Source organism: Sinohyriopsis cumingii, chromosome 6, assembly GCF_028554795.1.
Source record: "Sinohyriopsis cumingii isolate HCF-2022 chromosome 6, ASM2855479v2, whole genome shotgun sequence".
Lineage (NCBI taxonomy): Eukaryota > Metazoa > Mollusca > Bivalvia > Unionida > Unionidae > Sinohyriopsis > Sinohyriopsis cumingii.
Window position 1 is genome coordinate 89681694 of NC_142966.1, and position 19427 is coordinate 89701120.

At 35.4% G+C, this 19427-nt stretch overlaps 1 protein-coding gene across 1 annotated transcript in view; it reads right to left on the bottom strand.

Annotated features, from left to right (window-relative positions):
* The window catches only part of LOC149797412 (minichromosome maintenance domain-containing protein 2-like), a 144396-nt gene that overhangs the window by 47875 nt on the left and 77094 nt on the right, over window positions 1-19427 (bottom strand). Inside the window, exons 12-15 of the mRNA XM_089962202.1 lie at window positions 12739-12862; window positions 10605-10684; window positions 5204-5372; window positions 2208-2297 (exon numbers count right to left, since the gene is read on the bottom strand). Of these exons, the coding sequence (XP_089818328.1) occupies window positions 2208-2297; window positions 5204-5372; window positions 10605-10684; window positions 12739-12862 (463 nt within the window). The remainder of the gene's footprint in view (window positions 1-2207; window positions 2298-5203; window positions 5373-10604; window positions 10685-12738; window positions 12863-19427) is intronic.

The window sequence follows — 19427 nt, forward strand, 5'->3', positions numbered from 1 at the left end:
CTTGTGTGAAATGAGTGTGTGTTTTGGATTTTAATGTAGATTTAACAATTTTAGTCATATCATTTCAATGACTGCAGTGTGGAGGTTTATAATGATGACCAGCACTGGCGTATCATGCTGTAGATATATTACATGTCCAACCCAGACCTAACTAGCCTCTTAATGCCACGCGAGGCAGCTGCTAGAACCATTTTTATAAGTCTTTGGTATGACTCTGCCAGGGTACGAACCTCCTGCTTCAAAGGAGAATGCTCTAACCACTTAGGCCACCAGAGTGGTCGAATGAAATGAAAGAATCAGAATTGGTATCACACTATGTATGGATAAAGAATCTTTTTTGGTCATTTAAATGTCAGCAAGCACACACAAGAAATAAACATACAGGTGTTGCATGCGTGCATTTAAGACCCAGTAACTGCTCATCAGCCCTGACTTTTGCTGTGGTGGTTTTAGTGAAAAACTGCAGTGAACAATAATGTCAGAACCAGGCAAAAACACTTAAACTTACTGCTGTGCAACGAAAGATAAAAGTTTATTATATCATTACATTTCAACAGAAAGCTCTGCTTTTCTAATACTGATCAAACAGTTGAACAAATCCCATACGGGTTCTGCTGTGTAGTAGTTCAATGCGATTTGATGGGCAAACATGTCCAGAGTACTAGCTCTCTAAACACAGTTGAGGTGTTTCTTAAATCAATCGAAATTACAGCAAAATGGATTTGACAACAGCTCTATTCACCAGCAGACATAATCATGATGGATAATAACATTCATAAGTTTTTTGCGGCCAGTCATTGCTGGATTTGTGAAGAAGCTTTCGCTTCCATGTATGCCAAAGTTCATGAGCAATGTCATATCAATGGTGCGTACAGATGTACTGCACACAACAATTGCAATTTGCAGTTGAGAATTTACCAAAACAAAACAAAAATTCCTTTGGTGCTTCATAACCTGTGTGGTTATGACAGTCACTTAATAATGCTAGCAGTAACCACAGCATCACTCACAAAAAGAGTCATCTCCAACAACATGGAAAATAACACGATATTTAGGCTGCCATTCATCAATTCTATACAGTTTATGAATTAGTCCTTGGACAAGTTGGTGAACAATCTAACAGCAGATAACTTTGTAATTATTCATAAATACTGTCTAACTAATTAGGATTTGATACAAGAGAAGGTGTGTATCAATACCAGTACATGAGTGACTGGAACAAATTTGCTGAAACTCAGCTGTCACCAACTGAAGCATTTTATTCATTGTTGTGGTACGTGAAGGTAGCAGAAATAGATAACAAACAAGCAAAGAATGTTTGGTCAGCATAAAAACCTTGGTGATTATCTGCACACTGATGTGTTTGTGAATTTTCTTGACACTGCCATGTATGTGTACAAGCCTGATACTGCGCACTACTTCTCATCACTGGGTAAAGAGTTGTCCTAACCAAATTCGAGCTGGAATTGCTCACTGATACCAACTAACACTGGTTTATTGAGTGCTCCCTTCATGGTGGAATATCAATGTCAAGTCAAAGCTATAAGACCATGCCAACAACCCCAAATGTCAAAGGGTATGACCCCACTGCCTTGAAAAGTTATGTCATGTGTCTAGATACAATTAACTTTAATGGATAGGCAATGATGCAACCGTTACCGGTTGGTGATTTCAGTGGATTGATCAAATGCACGTGGACCTACAAAAACATGTATTTGATATATCAACAGTGACCATATATACATGGTCTCATATTTATTTCTTAGAAATGCTAATATTTTCAATATATATTTATATGTTATCTTAAAATTACAAATGTAAACAATATTCCTTTTTCTATTCTCCAGTTTCTTTTCATTATTACCTTCCTTTTAGCTTCTCCTTGCATCTTACAGTGAGGAAAAATAATGGTGTAGAACAATATACATGCTTGTCTTATGGTTGAAATATTGTACCAAGATATTTGAATTACATGCAAGTATTATCTATGAAAGAAAAGATTTAAGCAAAATCCAATCTAAATTGTCTAGAGTCTAAAACAGTTATAATATTTACTTGTATTCCAAATCTAATAAAAAATCAGGATCAGAAATATGGACTTCAGAGCAGTAAAAAGCAATCTGACAATGTATACAAGGCTATACCATAAGCTCACATTGCCAGTTTAAAATAATATACCTGAAATCTTTCAACAAATGTTAGTGTACCTGACTGAAGTCTTTCTTTTGTTGATTTCTTCAATCTGCCGATGTCTTCAAAGTTGCACACACCTCCGTTTGACAAATGCAAGAGACCTCCTTCATAATCAAATATTAAAGTTACATTAATTTATGCCCAATAATATTGCATCCTTTCCTGATTATATTCTCAACATCAGTAATGACAGTAAATATCCAAAATTCATGGATCTTGTCTTATTCAGCCTTCTATAATAAAATGCTACAGTAAGTAGTAAATGGTTCAAACAGCCCCAAAGAAATTATTTCTGAGGACCCCAAACCATAATGCTAACCTTGTGGTTAGCTTGCTGCAAACTTGACACAAACTTATATCATCAAAACAAGCTTACCAATGAATATTTCCAGATCTTCTTATCTCTCTCCCACACAAACAGACACACACATACAAAATCTTCTTAATCTATTCTCTCTCTCTCATATATATATATATATATATATATATATATATAGAGAGAGAGAGAGAGAGAGAGAGAGAGAGAGAGAGAGAGAGAGAGAATGTATGTAGAGTATATAAGCTGTATCAATGATATACCATGAGTATACATTATTCATTAAAAGGAAATAATAATAATAATAATAATAATAATAATAATAACAATGCTTTATTTATAGAGGGTGACTCATTAGTCAAGGACTATTCTCCCCTGAGGCCCTCTTAAGGAGAGTAGAACAATGCACATTATATGAAGATAGCAACAATTACTGTTTATTTTAACCTGTTTAGTATTAAAATATTAAATTCCATTATTTATTAGAAACACATACATGCTCATGATATCTCTTCTTAAATACTCTTATATTTTTTTTAGCAGATTTAGCTTGTTCCACAGAACTGTACGAGAGTACTGAAAGCTCTTTTTAAATTGCTCTGTTCTTGGTTTTGGGGCTAGAAGGTTTCCATGTGAATGAGGTTATTCATGGGTGCAGAGACATTGTTGTATGACACAAGCAAAAATCCTTTATGGTAATCTTTTCATGGAATTTCGCTCATATCTTGCTATGATGGTCCCAAGAGAGAGAGAGAGAGAGAGAGAGAGAGAGAGAGAGAGAGAGAGAGCAAGCGGACTTTGAGAGAGCGGACTTTGGATATTTTCATATTTAATACGATTTTTAGAACATTATAATAGGTTTAAGAAACAACATGGACAGCAACAAAGCATTAAATACATTTACAGTATGTGTGCCTCTTAACCAATAAGTTTACTGTATAGTGTCAAAAGGCTATTACAACTTTTGTATCATTGATTTTATAAACACTGTAGATACATCGAGAGGACAGATTACACATACCGCTACGATGAACTATATTTTTGTAGGTTACTTGGTGCAAGTCCAGTTTCAAGGTTTTCATCCGGCCCAAATTCTTTTTTCTCTTTCACTCCAGATTTCTGCATATTTTATCCCTTATGCATGAAAGGGGTGGGGGAATGGAAAGCAGAATGAATTGCGATGAACTTGTGTACCAAATTAAATTCATTTAGAAAATGGGGATTGTTAATACTTTTTATAGCTCTTTTCATACACCACTAATGATTAATGAGTGGAAATTCATCATTGATCTATAGGCCTAGAATTGACAGCACACAGTTGCAAGAATATTTGTATATGCGTATTACTGAAGTTTAGTGCAGTGGTGCCTATGATTTGAAACCAAGAGATGTGCTTCACTCAGCACAAGTTAAAATCTTCAATGTACATGCAGTGACACCATGATGTGAACAAGGTTACTAAATGCAACACTATTTTTGTTGTTGTTATATTGGAATCATTTTTTAACGAGTTAGATATATTTACATTTTCAAAGCTAAAAACATAATTACTGATGACTTCTGACAATGTGAACACAATAATGCATAGACTGACATTAAACTTGAGCCAAAAAAGAAGTTACTTTTAATATAATATTGATATAACTGTAATAATTACATTCAATGCCTGTCACTGTCTGAATCTTTTTTTGAAAATCAGTATTTATGCTTTTGTTTTTTTAGATAATACATAGCTGAATTAGAAATGATAAAAAAACGAGCAAAAGGAAAATATATCTATTGAATTTCAAACAAATTATATTAATTTAGAACATTTCCATCTAATGAAAGTACAATGATAGTCCCTCAACAACTGCAAATTCATTTTTTTTATACATGAAAAATGTTACAATCACTGAAATACTTCAAACAATCAGTAGGAAAAAATGTCAGATCTGTCCCAAAATGTATTGTACATGAAAAAAATTGATGTAATTTTATATCTTGTATCTTGTCACTAGCCTTACAAATCACCTTTTTGTCTTCCTTCAGTGCTTTCACCCAACTGCTATAAATCAAGTCATATTCCAATTTACTATTGTATACACAGCTCATGGTACGTAAAGTGTGAACCAGGTCAGCTGTCTGCATTGTTAGTCCGATTACAGTGCCACACACACAAAAGGACACAATTCATTAGAATACCTAGCAGTGTCATATACTAATTCACAAACTCAATTTTATCAAAATATGCTAACATTGTTTAAACAAGTTAAATGCTCGTTTATTTTGATTTAATACATTTTAGCAATACTGTTGGACAGTACTGATTAAAAACAAGGAGGTTTTGAAGCAATTCAAATAACTTTTTTCCCCTGAAATTTAAGCACAATTTAAACACAAAACCTACTTTTTGGAAATTCAAAGACTTTTGAAAGAAACCCACAGAATTTTTTCAAGGCTGTGTGAACCCTGTGGTACCACAAATTGACTTAAAATTATTTTTATGTGTGCCTAAATGAAATAGCATCTTAGAATTATCGCATGCTGGAAAGTAAGAATTTAGCAATATACATATTGTAATAACTAGCCTTTGTATATTCTGGTGATAAATGTAAAACATGATTTGGTTAAGACATTAGAAAAACAGATAAACTCTTACGAAAATAGTCATGCTAAAATTTATCATAAATATTGATAACCTGGAAAATGTACCTTCTATAAAGTATGCAGAACTTTTATACTTGTCTGTTGTGACTCGGCCCGACAAAGTGTTTCTTGAAGAAATGGTGATTCTTCTTTCAGTGAACATCAGTGCATAATTCAGCAGTCTTGACATGATAGATGTTTCATGCCCAATAGCCAACACGTGCAGTGGGGTATACTGTAAAAGTTTCATTGTTTATAAAAATATTAAATAAACATATCTGCCAAATAGACAAATGCATACGATTTTTTTTAGCTGGGATCAATAGGATGCAGTTTGTAGAAGTTTCTTCCAATGTTGTTAAATGCACACGCCATAAAAACAACTGTTTAATGTATTTATACCTTTATTCATAGTTGATGGCATCATCAACATCTTCTGTCAAACACTGAAAAGTCTCTATGCCAGGACGATTTCTGTTGGAGCTGGTCAGATTCTATCAAGCCTATGCCAGGATGATTTCTGTTGGAGCTGGTCAAATTCTATCAAGCCTATGCCAGGATGACTTCTGTTGGAGCTGGTCAAATTCTATCAAGCCTATGCCAGGATGACTTCTGTTGGAGCTGGTCAAATTCTATCAAGCCTATGCCAGGATGACTTCTGTTGGAGCTGGTCAAATTCTATCAAGCCTATGCCAGGATGACTTCTGTTGGAGCTGGTCAAATTCTATCAAGCCTATGCCAGGATGACTTCTGTTGGAGCTGGTCAAATTCTATCAAGCCTATGCCAGGATTACTTCTGCTGGAGCTGGTCAAATTCTATCAAGCCTATGCCAAGATTACTTCTGCTGGAGCTGGTCAAATTCTATCAAGCCTATACCAGGACTTCAGTTGGAGCTGGTCAAATTATATCAAGCCTATGCCAGGACTTCTGTTGGAACTGGTCAAATTCTATCAAGCCTATGCCAGGATGATTTCTGTTGGAACTGGTCAAATTCTATCAAGCATTTTTGTCAGATAAAGTTGTCTAAATGCTTTTGTATTTTTAGTAACAACCACCATTTTTGATGGGGCATCAGGATTTTCTCTCAAACTTGTGAAAGACCTTCAAGCCAGGATGCTTTGTGGCACACCTGGTTCAATTCTGTTATGTGGTTTTTAAGATAAAGCTATTTTAAAAAATTCAATTTTCAGTATCAGCCAGTATATTTTATGGTGGAATGGAGTCATTCATATAAACTTAAAATCCCTCATATCACAATGCATTTTGTCAGATTTGGTCTACCAATAATTCTCTTATTTTTTGTTTGAGAAATCATTTAAAAGGATTTTCTTTTTTTAGTGACAGTGGTCATATTTAATGTCAAATCAACATTCTGTATAAATTTAAAAGCTCTTCATGCCAAAATGTTTGTGTTAAACATAGTCAAATTCACATAAAGCAGTTTTTGTTACATCACTTACAGTTTTCTTTAAAATATTTTAGTAATGGAGACCATATATGAAAAGGTGGATCACCATCATTTTAAACAACAAGGACTGACTGACATCATTTCAATAATTTTAAAGACCTTAAAACCAAGATGCTTTCTGTTATATTTGGTCAAATTCTCCTTAGAGGTTTTTGAGAAGTCATTTTAAAGTTTTCTGTGTTTAGTAACTGAGACAATATATGAGAGTTGATACTGGATTGAATTCTTTTGTACAACAATGAAAACCATCTATGCCATGATACTTTCTGTAAAATTTGGTCACATTCTGTTAAGATGTTTATAATTTGTCATATTTTGGTTTTTCTATTATTAGTAACAGCAACAATAGCTGCAGGACTGGATCAGCATTATTTCAACAAACTTTAAAGATCTTCATCAAAGGATGATGTCAGTCGTATCTAGTCAAAATTCTGTTGAGCAGTTGTTGAGAAGTCATGAGAGGTTTTTCAACGTTAAGTAAAGGTGGCCATATTTTAAATCAGATTGGCATCATCTGAATCAATTTGAAATAGCTTCATGCCAGGATGTTTCTGTCAGATTTGAAAGATTCTTAAGAAGAACTTGTTTAACTCATTAACCCCTGGTGCCACATTTACGCAGCAGGAGGTAGTAGTCTAGTGCAGAGAACTTAAGCGTCATGGTCATGTATGATGCAAGCTCAGCTGCCTGAATGATACTGCTCACAGTTAGCTTAATGTTAAATCTGGGTAGAGAAGGGCAACTTAATCCTTAAGTTAAAAAAAAATTCAAACATCAGCTTCTCAATAGTTATGATGAGTGTTTGTTATTCTAAACTTTTTTTTTTAATTGACAGGCTTAATAGCCTAGATGAGACAACAATAAGTAACAGTTTTACTGCTTTTGAAGCACTACTCACCTTATCAAACTGTACTAAGCATAAGGATGAAAAACTAATCCTTAGCCGGTGTTTGCAGACAAGAGATTTACAGTACACTACCATGAAGCAACATTTTCGACATTACTGGAAGCTGTATACTTCAGAGATATACCCCATTTAGGGCTTCTCTGCAATGAGTTTCTTACAGTCATGTACAACATTGGTTATTTCAAGGATAGAACTGAATTGCTTGTCATGTGACTGTGACTTCCGAGCCAAAGCAGAACAGCATACAATTCTCCCTGGATAAATCACACACAACGGGGTCCAAAAATTTACACTGCACTATAAAGGAGGACATGAGTTATTGATGGACCTCCAAAAGATAAGAGATCCATCAACGCTAGATACTGAGCAAACCAGGTGCGGGGAAGGGATTTTTTAAAAAAAAAAACTGTTTAATTGCTGGTAATTTGTCTTATGTGTGTGTGTGATTTGGATTTTTAATGTAGCTTTAAAATATTTTCAGTAATATCACTATGATGTATGCAGTGTGACAGTTTATAGTGATGTTTAGCACCAGTGCATCATGCCGCAGACATGTAGCATGTCTAGATGTCCCACCCAGTCACATTATCCTGACACCAGGCAGACCAGTCCAAACACTAACCCTCTTAATGCTGAGCACACAGTGAGGCAGCTATAAGTAGCATTTTTATAAGGCTTTGGCATGACACGGCCAGGTATCAAACCCACGACCTCCTGCATCCGAGGTGGACCCTCTAACCACTAGGCCAAAAGAGTAGTTAATTTGTTTTATGCTTGTGTTGAGAATACTTGGTAATAATGGGCTTTCTCTATAATAAAGTTGTTTGCTATTCTGCTTAAATTACATTTATTTTCAAGTTGCCCAACATCTGAAATATCATTAATATTATTATAACCAAAGGTGCTCAATGTGAGCTTGATGTTGAAAAAAAGCAATAATCTGAAGGAAAAGAAATCATACCAAGTGACAAAAGTACCTCAGCTTAATTACCCCCATGACCCATTCTGACATAGGATCCTGTCTATCATACTATGAAAGTACTACCATACTATCTATGAAGTCTATCAAAAAGTCTATTAAATACACAATGTTATTTATAACTGTGTTCCATTGATCAATTGGAAAGAGTTCAACAAATTTACGACCTAGGTTGCTACATTTTATAATAATAATAATAATAATAATAATAATAATGCTTTATTTATAGAGGGTGACTCATTAGTCAAAGACTCTTCTCCCTTGAGGCCCTTTAAGGAGAGCATAACAATGCACATTATACGAAGATAGCAATAATTACTGTTTATTTTAACATGATTAGTTGTTGTTGTTGTTGTGGGGTTTAACGCCATTTTCCAGCACACAATAGGCCATACATGGCGGCCAGCATTAACAGTGGAGGAAGAACCCGGGAAAACCCCGGAAAGAATCACCAACCCACGAGAAGCTACTGGCAAGCTTTCTCACATACCCACATCGGCTGAATCTGAGACTCAAACCGGCGCAGACAGAGGTGAGATGGCAGTAATCCGTAACGGAGAACACTTTAGACCACTCAGCCACTCGGGGCCCTAACATGTTTAGTATTAAAATACTAAATTCCATTATCTATTAGAAGCACATACTTGCTTATGATATCTCTTCTTAAATACTCTAATATTTTCAGCAGATTTTACATGTAGTGGAAGCTTATTCCACATAAATGTACCAGAGTATTAGAAGCTCTTTCTAAATTGTTCTGTTCTTGGTTTTGGTGGTAGAAGGTTTCCATCCGATATTGATCTCAACTGGTATTGTGTTGAAAAAGGCCTGAATAAGTCCTGAAGATACTCTGGTGCAGTTCCATGTAGACATTAAAATAAAAGAACTGCCTTGTAAAAATCTATCCTGTCATGTATTGTGAACCATTTGAGTTCTGTAAATAATGCTTTTGAGGAATGATCAATAGATGTATACAAAATTATGCATGCTGCTCATTTCTGAAGTTTATAAATCCTGTCAAGCTCAGATTTAGCCCGATCCCCATACATCTGAACAATAATCCATTGCTGGAAGAATATATGACTTGTAATATAGATTTCGAGTTTCCATAGGTAAATATTTCTTGATTCTGCTGAGTATGGCAATTCTGGATGACAGTGTTTTACAACAAAGCTTATCAATAAGGTCATTCCAAAATAAATTATTATCTACGGTCACACCTACAAGCTTTTCATGTTTGACATTTTCTAATGGATGATTATTTATTGCAAGAGATAGTTCTGGGTTCCCTGATTTGTGTAGCTTTTGTGACATCCCCAAAATCATACATTTTGTTTTACCTTCATTAATTACCATCTATTTTGTTGTGCCCAGTTTTGGACTCTAATAAGGTCCGAGTTTAATCTCGTTTGGATAACTTCAGCATCATCTGCAAACAAATCTGTATTTGTGGATTCATTATGGTGTACTAAGAACTTTGTCTGGAAAGATCGTGTAACAAAATATGACTTTTTAGTAAAAGTTGATAATTTCATAATGTTGATTAAAATTTCCAGGTTCAATCTACCCTTTTTTGACGATCAAAAAAGTGATACATCAATGTTTTATGCACCAATTTCAGTCGCAATTTTCATCAAGTTGAACAAATAGGGCCAATATTTTGTTTGCACATTTTCTTCTATAAAAGATAGGGTCCACACCGGACCTCCACATTATAATCTGGTTAGTGATTTATCGAGGTTTGAGTTATCAAGGGAATGGTGTATATAGATTATTCATGCAAACCGATCCATTCCTGAACCATGTAATTCGGAATGCATTTACTGTGCTTGCAAGTGTTAGTGGCATGCCACAACTTGGATATATTTATGATCATGTTGATACTTTGATCACTTCGAGAAGATGCCAAGGTCAGCAATTAAAAACAGATGGTTGACCGACCAGAAATACATATTTTTTGGAGGAGGCCTAGTTGATTATGGTCAGGAAATTTTCAGATTACATGAGGGTCAAGGTCTATGTTAACATAACTACCTGTGCTATAATAACAGATTATGAGCATCAGTAAAAAAAAAAAAGACAAACAACATAAGATTCCAAGTACTAACTCACCTGCTCATCAAGCCCTGACACCAGACTAAGGAGCAGAGCCAATTTCAGCCTGAAGAATGTTCCTGGAGGACTGACACCTCCTGTATTACAAAATAATTTACAGATATAACTAAATTTTATTCAAAGTAATTTCCAATCATATCAAACTGTTTCAACTTATTAGAGAATTTTGATAAAATCAAACTTGTTACCAAACTAAACCAGAAAATGACATTTTAGTAAAATCAGTATAAAGTCTACTTCTGTTTATTGATAAACTCCACTGCACTAAAAACCAACAGATAAATATATTTTAGTAAAGACAGAGTTCCCTGTTTGACAATTTTGCTTTGTTTATATATCAGTCACCAATACATTATCATCACCCTTAGGCATATCAAACAACTCACCCAATAGCAGATTTTTAGAACACCTGCCAAGGATAATTAAGATTGATGTTAGATATATTTAATTAATACTGTGTGCTTGATTTTTTCCCATAACTGATGATAATGTTTTTGTGCTTACCTGTCTTACTGTCGTAAGTTTGTCATAAATAAGTTGTTTACTGATATTTGAGTTCAAGGACTAGCCTTATTTACAAATTTAGAATGTTCTGGAAGTGAGCTTGTGATCCAGATCCTGATCATTTCATTGTTGTAAGTCTTTGTATAAGGTTGTGGTGAACAAAATTATTCATTCAAATTTTAATATCAGTCTGTGGAATCATTTTTAGTTTTATTCACACATTATTTGAGAGGAATAATTTATTCAAATTATTCATTGGTGCTCATCAACTTTTTAGACTAAAACATAACTTGGGGATTTTTTTGAATTCATTCAAAGTCATTCTAGGTTATATCATCATGACTGTACATAAGAATGTTGGTATATCGACTAGTTCAAGACTTGGTACATCAGCACATCGAAGATTATTAGAATTCATTTAGAACATTCTATTGTAATAAAACATTTAGGATCATTTGGGATTTAATTTACAATACTGTAAGTTCCTTTTAAATTTTCACTTTGTATTCTAGGTAAATATATTGTTTGTTGAATATTGCAAAACTTTTTGGTTTTACTTCATTCTGTTACATGGTTTAAGACCACAGAGTCGTAACATTCATGGATAGATAATGAAGACATTGGAGTTGGAATATGAGACTGTCAGATAAACATCTAGCTTAAAGTAATAAAAGAACTGTTCTGTTAAGCTGCATCATATAAACCAGGCCAGCTAAGTCAAAGAGAAAGAAAAAGCCTCAGATAAAATGATGACACAGATTAGAAAGACACAAAGTTTGAGTGCAAAAAAAAAAAACATTATGCTAATGTACAAATAAATCATGGCATAAAACTGTTTCCAGGACTGATAATTATGCTCAGTTTTTGGGTCAACACTATCTAGACAAGTTGACTCTAATTCTGTTTGACTGACTTAAGTTTCATTCAACAAGACTTTCATATGGCTCTACCAAACAAGGTCTGGTTATAAAAATACACCTTAGGATTATTTGTAATGTCTCAAAATCCTGAAAAGTGATTTGATTGGTTGATGAAATGAGGTCACATAATACATCAATGAGATATGAGATGACCTCATGTTTTGTGTATGCATAGACAGTTTCACTTGTTGATTAAGGTATGCATCCTGATTTGAGCATATGCTTACAAAGTAATGCTGAATGATATAATTTTAAGCTTTCAATTTACTTTGGTTTAAATTGATTGCTGAAAGTACATCCAGAAGAAATCTGAGTAAAATGAGATGTTTTTGTAACTTCACTTCAATAAAGTTTTGGTGAAGCACCTTCAATCACTGATAAGGATCAATTAATGAATCTTACAGTGGAACTCTCACATAACTACATAACAGGAACAAAACAGACCAATTATGACTATAATACAATACTATAAGTGATGATGATTTCTGTTTTCACTCAAATCAGAAGATGCCACTCTTTCAAAGAGATACTAGTTAATCTGATGGGAATGGTTGAAGATTTATTAGTACCATATAGAGTAATAAAGTAACTTGCTAATATGATGATAGAAAAAGAAGATGCTATTACAGAATGAGATAAAACTTTCCAAAATACCAGACTGTGTTCTAGTTTTGTAATTCAGTGCTCTTATATTTACAGAAACAAACCTCCAAAGATGTAAGCAAGGGTTAGAACAAAACTCCATGGTGAGCCATTTCTGCTTGAATATAGCTTCATAAGATTCTTTGAAAAGCAATCATTCAGACCCTTTGATGGCAATGTGCATTCCACCTGAAAACAAACACAGATCATGAGCTGAAAGGGATTAAGAATGCAGTACATAAAGTCAACAAGCAACCAAAGTTGGGCTGATATCGTTCTACAGTGTTACTGTCTGAGTGTCTTATATATAGCTAATATACTACATGTACTTGCAATAATAGCAGGTATTGAACATTAATTTAAAAAAATGTTTTACCCCCAGCCACCACACTTTAATATCAAATTGACATGCCCACTTCCCTATGTTCCTGTTTAATTCCTTTAGGATTTGGGAATCTATCCCATACATATTAGTAAGTATTCTTCCTCCTCTCCACCCACCCCTCCCACCTCAGCATCACGAAGGATATACTCATTCACAATTAGGCACTGTCTGACAACAGACAATGTGAGCCAGAACTCTTGTCCTCCAGAACTGTCAAGAAAGGAAACAACAATTCTGTATGCGCATGAGAACTGTTAGTAGGTTATTCTTAAGTTACTTCCCAGGAGTGGTTACGAGACAGTTAATGTCACATTGAGCACCAATATGATGCCTCCCAAGCTGATCTAAATTTATCATCTGCCTCCTACAGTCTCTTGAAGAGAATAATCTCCAGCAGTGCTTCAACCCTGTAGGCTGTGGCAAAAGCGCCCAGGTATTTGCTCTTCATGTCAGTGGTACTTTCTGTGGAGCTTCTCCATTTCCACAGGGACAACGCCTTGGAGACATCTTAAGTTTTGTCTGGACCACAGCAAGAATCATCTGAGGGTTGCATTGCTTAATGATGATGGTGTCTTTATTTAAAGAGGGTTACACACAGCTAGCTGAAGAAGTAATCTAGAGGTCCTCGTAGAAAAGAACTTATTTATTACAAATGCACACATAATACACACACACACACACATATGCATACATATACATACTGGCATATACGGTACATGTATAGACAACAATATATTTACTTTCTTTCCTTTCTCTCACCAGATGGAAACTCACCTATAAATATTGAACCCACATTATAAATATATATGCAGTATGTAATTAGTGCCAAATAGAGATTGGGTAGTATATTTGTCTAGAGGCATTCATGAATATAAATAATGTACAGTTGTTTTCATTCTCATTTTAACTACATCTTTGAAGCCATTGGATATACATGTATTGGGTTTGGAAGAAGGAAATAGAGACAGCATTTCTAATCTTAACTGGAATACTATTTCAGAGCAAAGTTCCAGAGCACTGGAAACTTTTTTTAAATAATTCCTTATTTAGTTTGGGAATTTTATATTGTTTGGTAGAAGACGATCGCTGGTGGGGAGTATATTACCAGGTACCTTTACCCCATAAGTGATCATTATCCTATATAAAGTACATGAAAATAAAGTCAAAAATGTACAACTTAATCATCACAAATAGATAAAGTATTGAATAATGAAAAAATTCAGTTCACAATAAAGAACTGAAAGATATCCCTTGGTAAGTAATTGAATGTTCTGATGACCCATCAGATGCTCTTGACATCTGGATAGATATATTTACTGACACCCTTAGCACTAGTGCTCCTTTTAATTTCAAGATGGTCAAGCAACAAAATCAACCAAACTGAATTATAAGTGAATCACTGAATGCTTTTAGGACAAGAGATAGATTTCATAGATATAAAGATACTGACAATGACAGATTATGGAAAAACAGAGTCAAGTCAATGATTCAAAAGGCAAAGAAAATCTATTATTCCACTGAAATATCAGGTAGTATTAAAAGAAAAAGAATCCTAGAAAACTCTTGATAACTTTCAATGACTTGAGAGGCAAATATGTCAATAACATTCCATTTACATGTATTCATGATGCAAATGGTGATATCAAGCAAGAAATTGCAAATGTACTCAGTGATTACTATGTGAACATAGACGAAAAACTTGTGGATATCACAACTCCTAAAAGGTTCTCCAGTGACAAATTAAATGAACATATTTCTTCAAAACTTGGCAAAGAAGAGTGCTTAAAATCCCTAAAATAAGCCTTGAATTCATTTTAAATGAATTAGCCAGCTTGATGTCAGAACAGTAACAGGCCTCCATAATACAATAAGTGCTAAATTCCTAAAACTATCATCTCAAATGATTGCACCTTCACTTATGGATATCTTCAATCTAGGTATTTCCACAGGTATTTTTCCAATGAGGCTAATAAAGGCAAAAGTAACTCCAATACATAAGAAGGGAGATCTTTCTGGTATGAATAACTATAGACCTATTTCAGTTTTATCATCACTTTCAAAGATATTAGAAAGACCTGTTCATAATAAATTCTGTAATTGTATAAAAAGAAATAAAAGTAAAAAAAATTAAAAATACTTAAAATATAGGGCAATACAATATAAAGCTGCAAGTCAAATTTAATTGAAATCTAACATTCCTTGGTAAAATAATGCTGCAAACACCAAAGTCACAATGATTGATAGTCAATTGGCATCACTCCTGCATATGATGGGTGCAAGACAGGAGAATGGGAAATCATGCAAAATTCCAGTAAAAGATGTGAAATACTGGAAATTTGAATAATTCAAAGTAACATCATTTGAAAACTTCAAGCTAAATTAGTCTGAAATGAAATAAATCCATTGTAACATTGAACCGTGCAATTAAAGCTAGCCGGTCAGGCTGTCATGGGCCATAATCCCTCTAAATAACATAAAAGGCTAAAACTGAATTCTTTCGATTCCTTAATAGAATATAGTAAAATCCAGGCATTCCCAGTAAAGTTATTGTCATATTGTGGGAAAAAATGCAAATGTCATTGTAGAAGGCCTCATGGAAGATTGATCAGTTGACCAAGTGATCAGCTTCTTTAAATAAAGTCATTATTATATTATTATTATAAGCTTCCTTAGAGAACCTAATAACCTTAAGACAGTCTTCCTCCTGTCCTTGGTGAAGGAGTGAGCTTAGGAGAAGGAGCTTCATGCCTTATCAGTAGACAAGGGTTGATTATGGTTCAGTAGTAACAATGATTCAATTTCTCTTCTTTGCAAAATTATGTGGGTTTCATGCTAAGAAAAAAAGCTATCTTTATTAGCTCCAGTTCTAAAGAGATTCCTAGCCTCAGTCTACCTGTTGTGAAAAGCATGTGAAAGGCACTCACAGTGACCTCAGCAGTTTGTGTGTAGGTTTGGTGCAGGAAGGACCAAGTGATTGTAAGCAGTGAATGTGTCAGTGGAACAGATCTGGAAGTGCCAGGAGAGCACCTTGTCAAAGGTACCAGAATTACCAAAGATAACAAGAGGAAGACAATGACTGACAGATAAGTAACAGAGAAAACACTGAAAGGAAACACTCACTTAAGATCTATAAGTTCATGTGATGAAATAATAATTGGCAACTGTTAATATGTTATTAATTGTATTAGTTCAAAAGAAATTGTGATTGAGAAGTCTGTCAATGAAATTACTGAATAGTCATCTTTTATATATTATTAAATTGTTATACTTTCCATCATGCATTATTTATATACCTAGACCATCAGCATTGCTGACTGGGGGCTCAGAGCTATTTAAATTTTAATTGCCCATCTTTCTCCAGTATAAGAAATAATAATGTAGGGAGCATGCAACAGTTATCTTGTGGAAACCAAACTGCTGATGGATGGATGACAAAAGGGCTGATGGATGGACATGATTACTATAAGGCTCCACAAGCTTCATCATGCAGGACCATAACAAGCACATACAAAAAGAGTCTTTTGAAGAGACTGACACTCTACTGGTTGAAAAGAATTGCCAGGAATTCAAGATGTGACAGAAACCATCACTGACAATCTCCAGTGATAACAAGATTTTAAAATCAGCTGATTGGCACCATTTTTAATTAATTAGAACCAACATAACATCATTAGAAGTGTTCTGATGGAAACACCACACTGGTAAGAATTTACATTTTCAAGAAGCAACAATAACGAGATTTTCATAATGAATGCAACTGTTGCTATACAAGATATCACATTGGCACCATTTCCATCTAGGACAAAGTAGACATAACAAGAAGTCTCTTGGTGAAATTACATTTATTAATTTGGCTAGCCATCTAGGAAAAGTAACGATGACAAGATTTTCTCGATGACCATTGAAGTAACCATATTGGACAATGCTGATGAAAACTATCATCCAAAGATGTACATAATATGATCACTGTAAGATTTGTTTTCAGTCATCAAAATATTCATGAGCTGTGTTATTTCTTATCTTAGATGAATTCCTAGTCCACAGCCAGTACCACAATTACGTTGCTGTCAGCACTGTACAAGTGCTCAACAGCAACAAAGATAGCACTGAAATGTATTCTGTATTTAATGTTTACTGCTATGAAATTATTGTTGTCCCTTGGAAAAGCAAAGAATTATGTGACCTCCTCAGTTAAAATCCATCTGATATTACCTGTACTTCATGGACTGACACCAGTCACCCATTGCTCCAAAACTGGTATTGGCAGATTATTGCTTGATATGAAACATGTGTAAAAGTGGATAATCTGTTGGCTGCTGTGAGATACTCCCTGTACACTGACAATAGAGCCTTTCACTGTGTGGTCATCTACTAACAGGTCGAAGGGATTAATGAACCATAACCATCAGGGCCAATTGGCAGGACTACCAAAATGAGGGCTGTGCAACGGAGGTCATAACTTTGTGGAAAACTAGCAGAATCATTCTTAACAGTGGTAAGGCTTTAGGCAAGAAGATCTAACTTTAGCCTTAAAACAACCAAGTCCACCAGGGGTCTTCCCCACAGTTGGTTAAGTGACTCTGCTACCTCCTGGTGCAGAGAACATTACGTAAGGACCACATGCACCCCATCCCATGCCTCGACACACTGTCCGCCAAGATATTCCACCTCTTTGGAATATAGTAGATTCTGAGTATGTTCTCCTCCAAGCCTGACCAATGGAGAAGGTTCAAAACTTCCAAACTAAGAATAGGCATGTGTACCTCATTTCCTCCTTAGGTACAATACTATCAATGACTTGTCAGAGGTGAACATGTAAAACTGAAACACTGCCTGTATTTCCAAGTTGTTTATATGGAGGGTAATATCTTTCTGGGACCACAAGTCCTTAAGAACTACCCATTCTGGCTCCAGGTGATCACCCCATCCTGAATAGGATGCACTAGGGTACAGACAGAATTGGGACTCAACAGTCATAAATTGGGGGTCCCATCAGGAGTCGGACCACTGACTCCAGTGGTGATTAAATTCAAAGCCCAGGATGATCCATGCTAAGAGAGGGTCCTTGTGCAGTCTCCAGCTTACCAGGAGAAGAAACTGGAGAGGGCACAAGTCAAGTCTTCCTTGGGAACCAAGTATGCCACTGAGTTCAGTGACCCCAGGAGTTTAAAGTACAGGCAAGTGAATGAGGACTTGGCTTGGACCACCAATAAAAATAGACTGGATTCCATTTATCCTTATCCAGTGGAATGCAAATCCACCAAAGACTAATGAAGAAGTTCACCCCCAAAAAGAAGTCATGAGAATGGATCAGATTCATTTCTCTAGTTCTGGGATAAGCCTCAACCAGGCCACTGCAGACCAATGGGACAGACCTTGCTGGATGAACTCTAATCCCCAAAGACTTCAGGTGGGCTGCAACTACTCTTATTGGACTGAGGTATTTACTGTGAGAAGGAAAAAACTGGGATGTGTAGGTATGCACCCAGAAAGCCAATGGAGACCACACAGTCAGAGGGCTTTATGGCATTCCTGACTAAGGTGGTAGTCTCCATATGGAATGATTCTTCCCACTGGAATGTGTTGAATGCAAAAGGACTTATTACTAGTGAAAACTTCTTGCTATTCTTAGATACCAGTAAAATCTGGAGACTAGTCTTTATCCACCCTCTCTATTGTACCCTTCTGTGAAAGGGTGTGCACTTATTCCCCTTTTTGAAACAGCTGTGATTACTGAAAGAGGTAGAGGAACCGTTAAAAAAGTGTTCATGGAAATAACACCAGTAGATTTCTTCTAAGGTAGAAAGGACCAATACATCTTCCATGATGCTCAACCAGACCTCTGAAATTTTGGATGGGAAGAAGAATATTTAGCTGGAGAGGGGTTAAGTCCTGAGGGCTTCCTCATTTTCCATGGGGAAGGGGGGGGGCATCTACAGGTTTCCCCCCTTGGCCTTTCTGTCTGCCTCATCTATCATGGGGTGAACGAAATGACAGTTTAAATTGGTGTTGCCTCTGAGACTGTAGTTGATGTATCCTCTTAAAAAAAACCTTGGACTTAATGACCCAAGGGACAGTCCAAATAACCCCACCTCTTGGTCTGCTTTGATGGACCTGAAGTGGCTATGTGAGACTTATGTCGTTGGTCCCTCAGATCATGTGATGCCACTGAAGGAATGAGACTTCCGAAGATCATCTCTGCATCCCAAAAAAACAGCCTTCAGAAGGTTCTTACTGTGGTCTAGCAAGGCATATAAAGAATTCAGAGTAATATCCCAGTGGAGCTGGAGCCTTACAGCCAGGTGAACTAAAAATGATGCATATTTAATGATCTGAAATATACATCAAAATCACATGTTTCATTCCTTT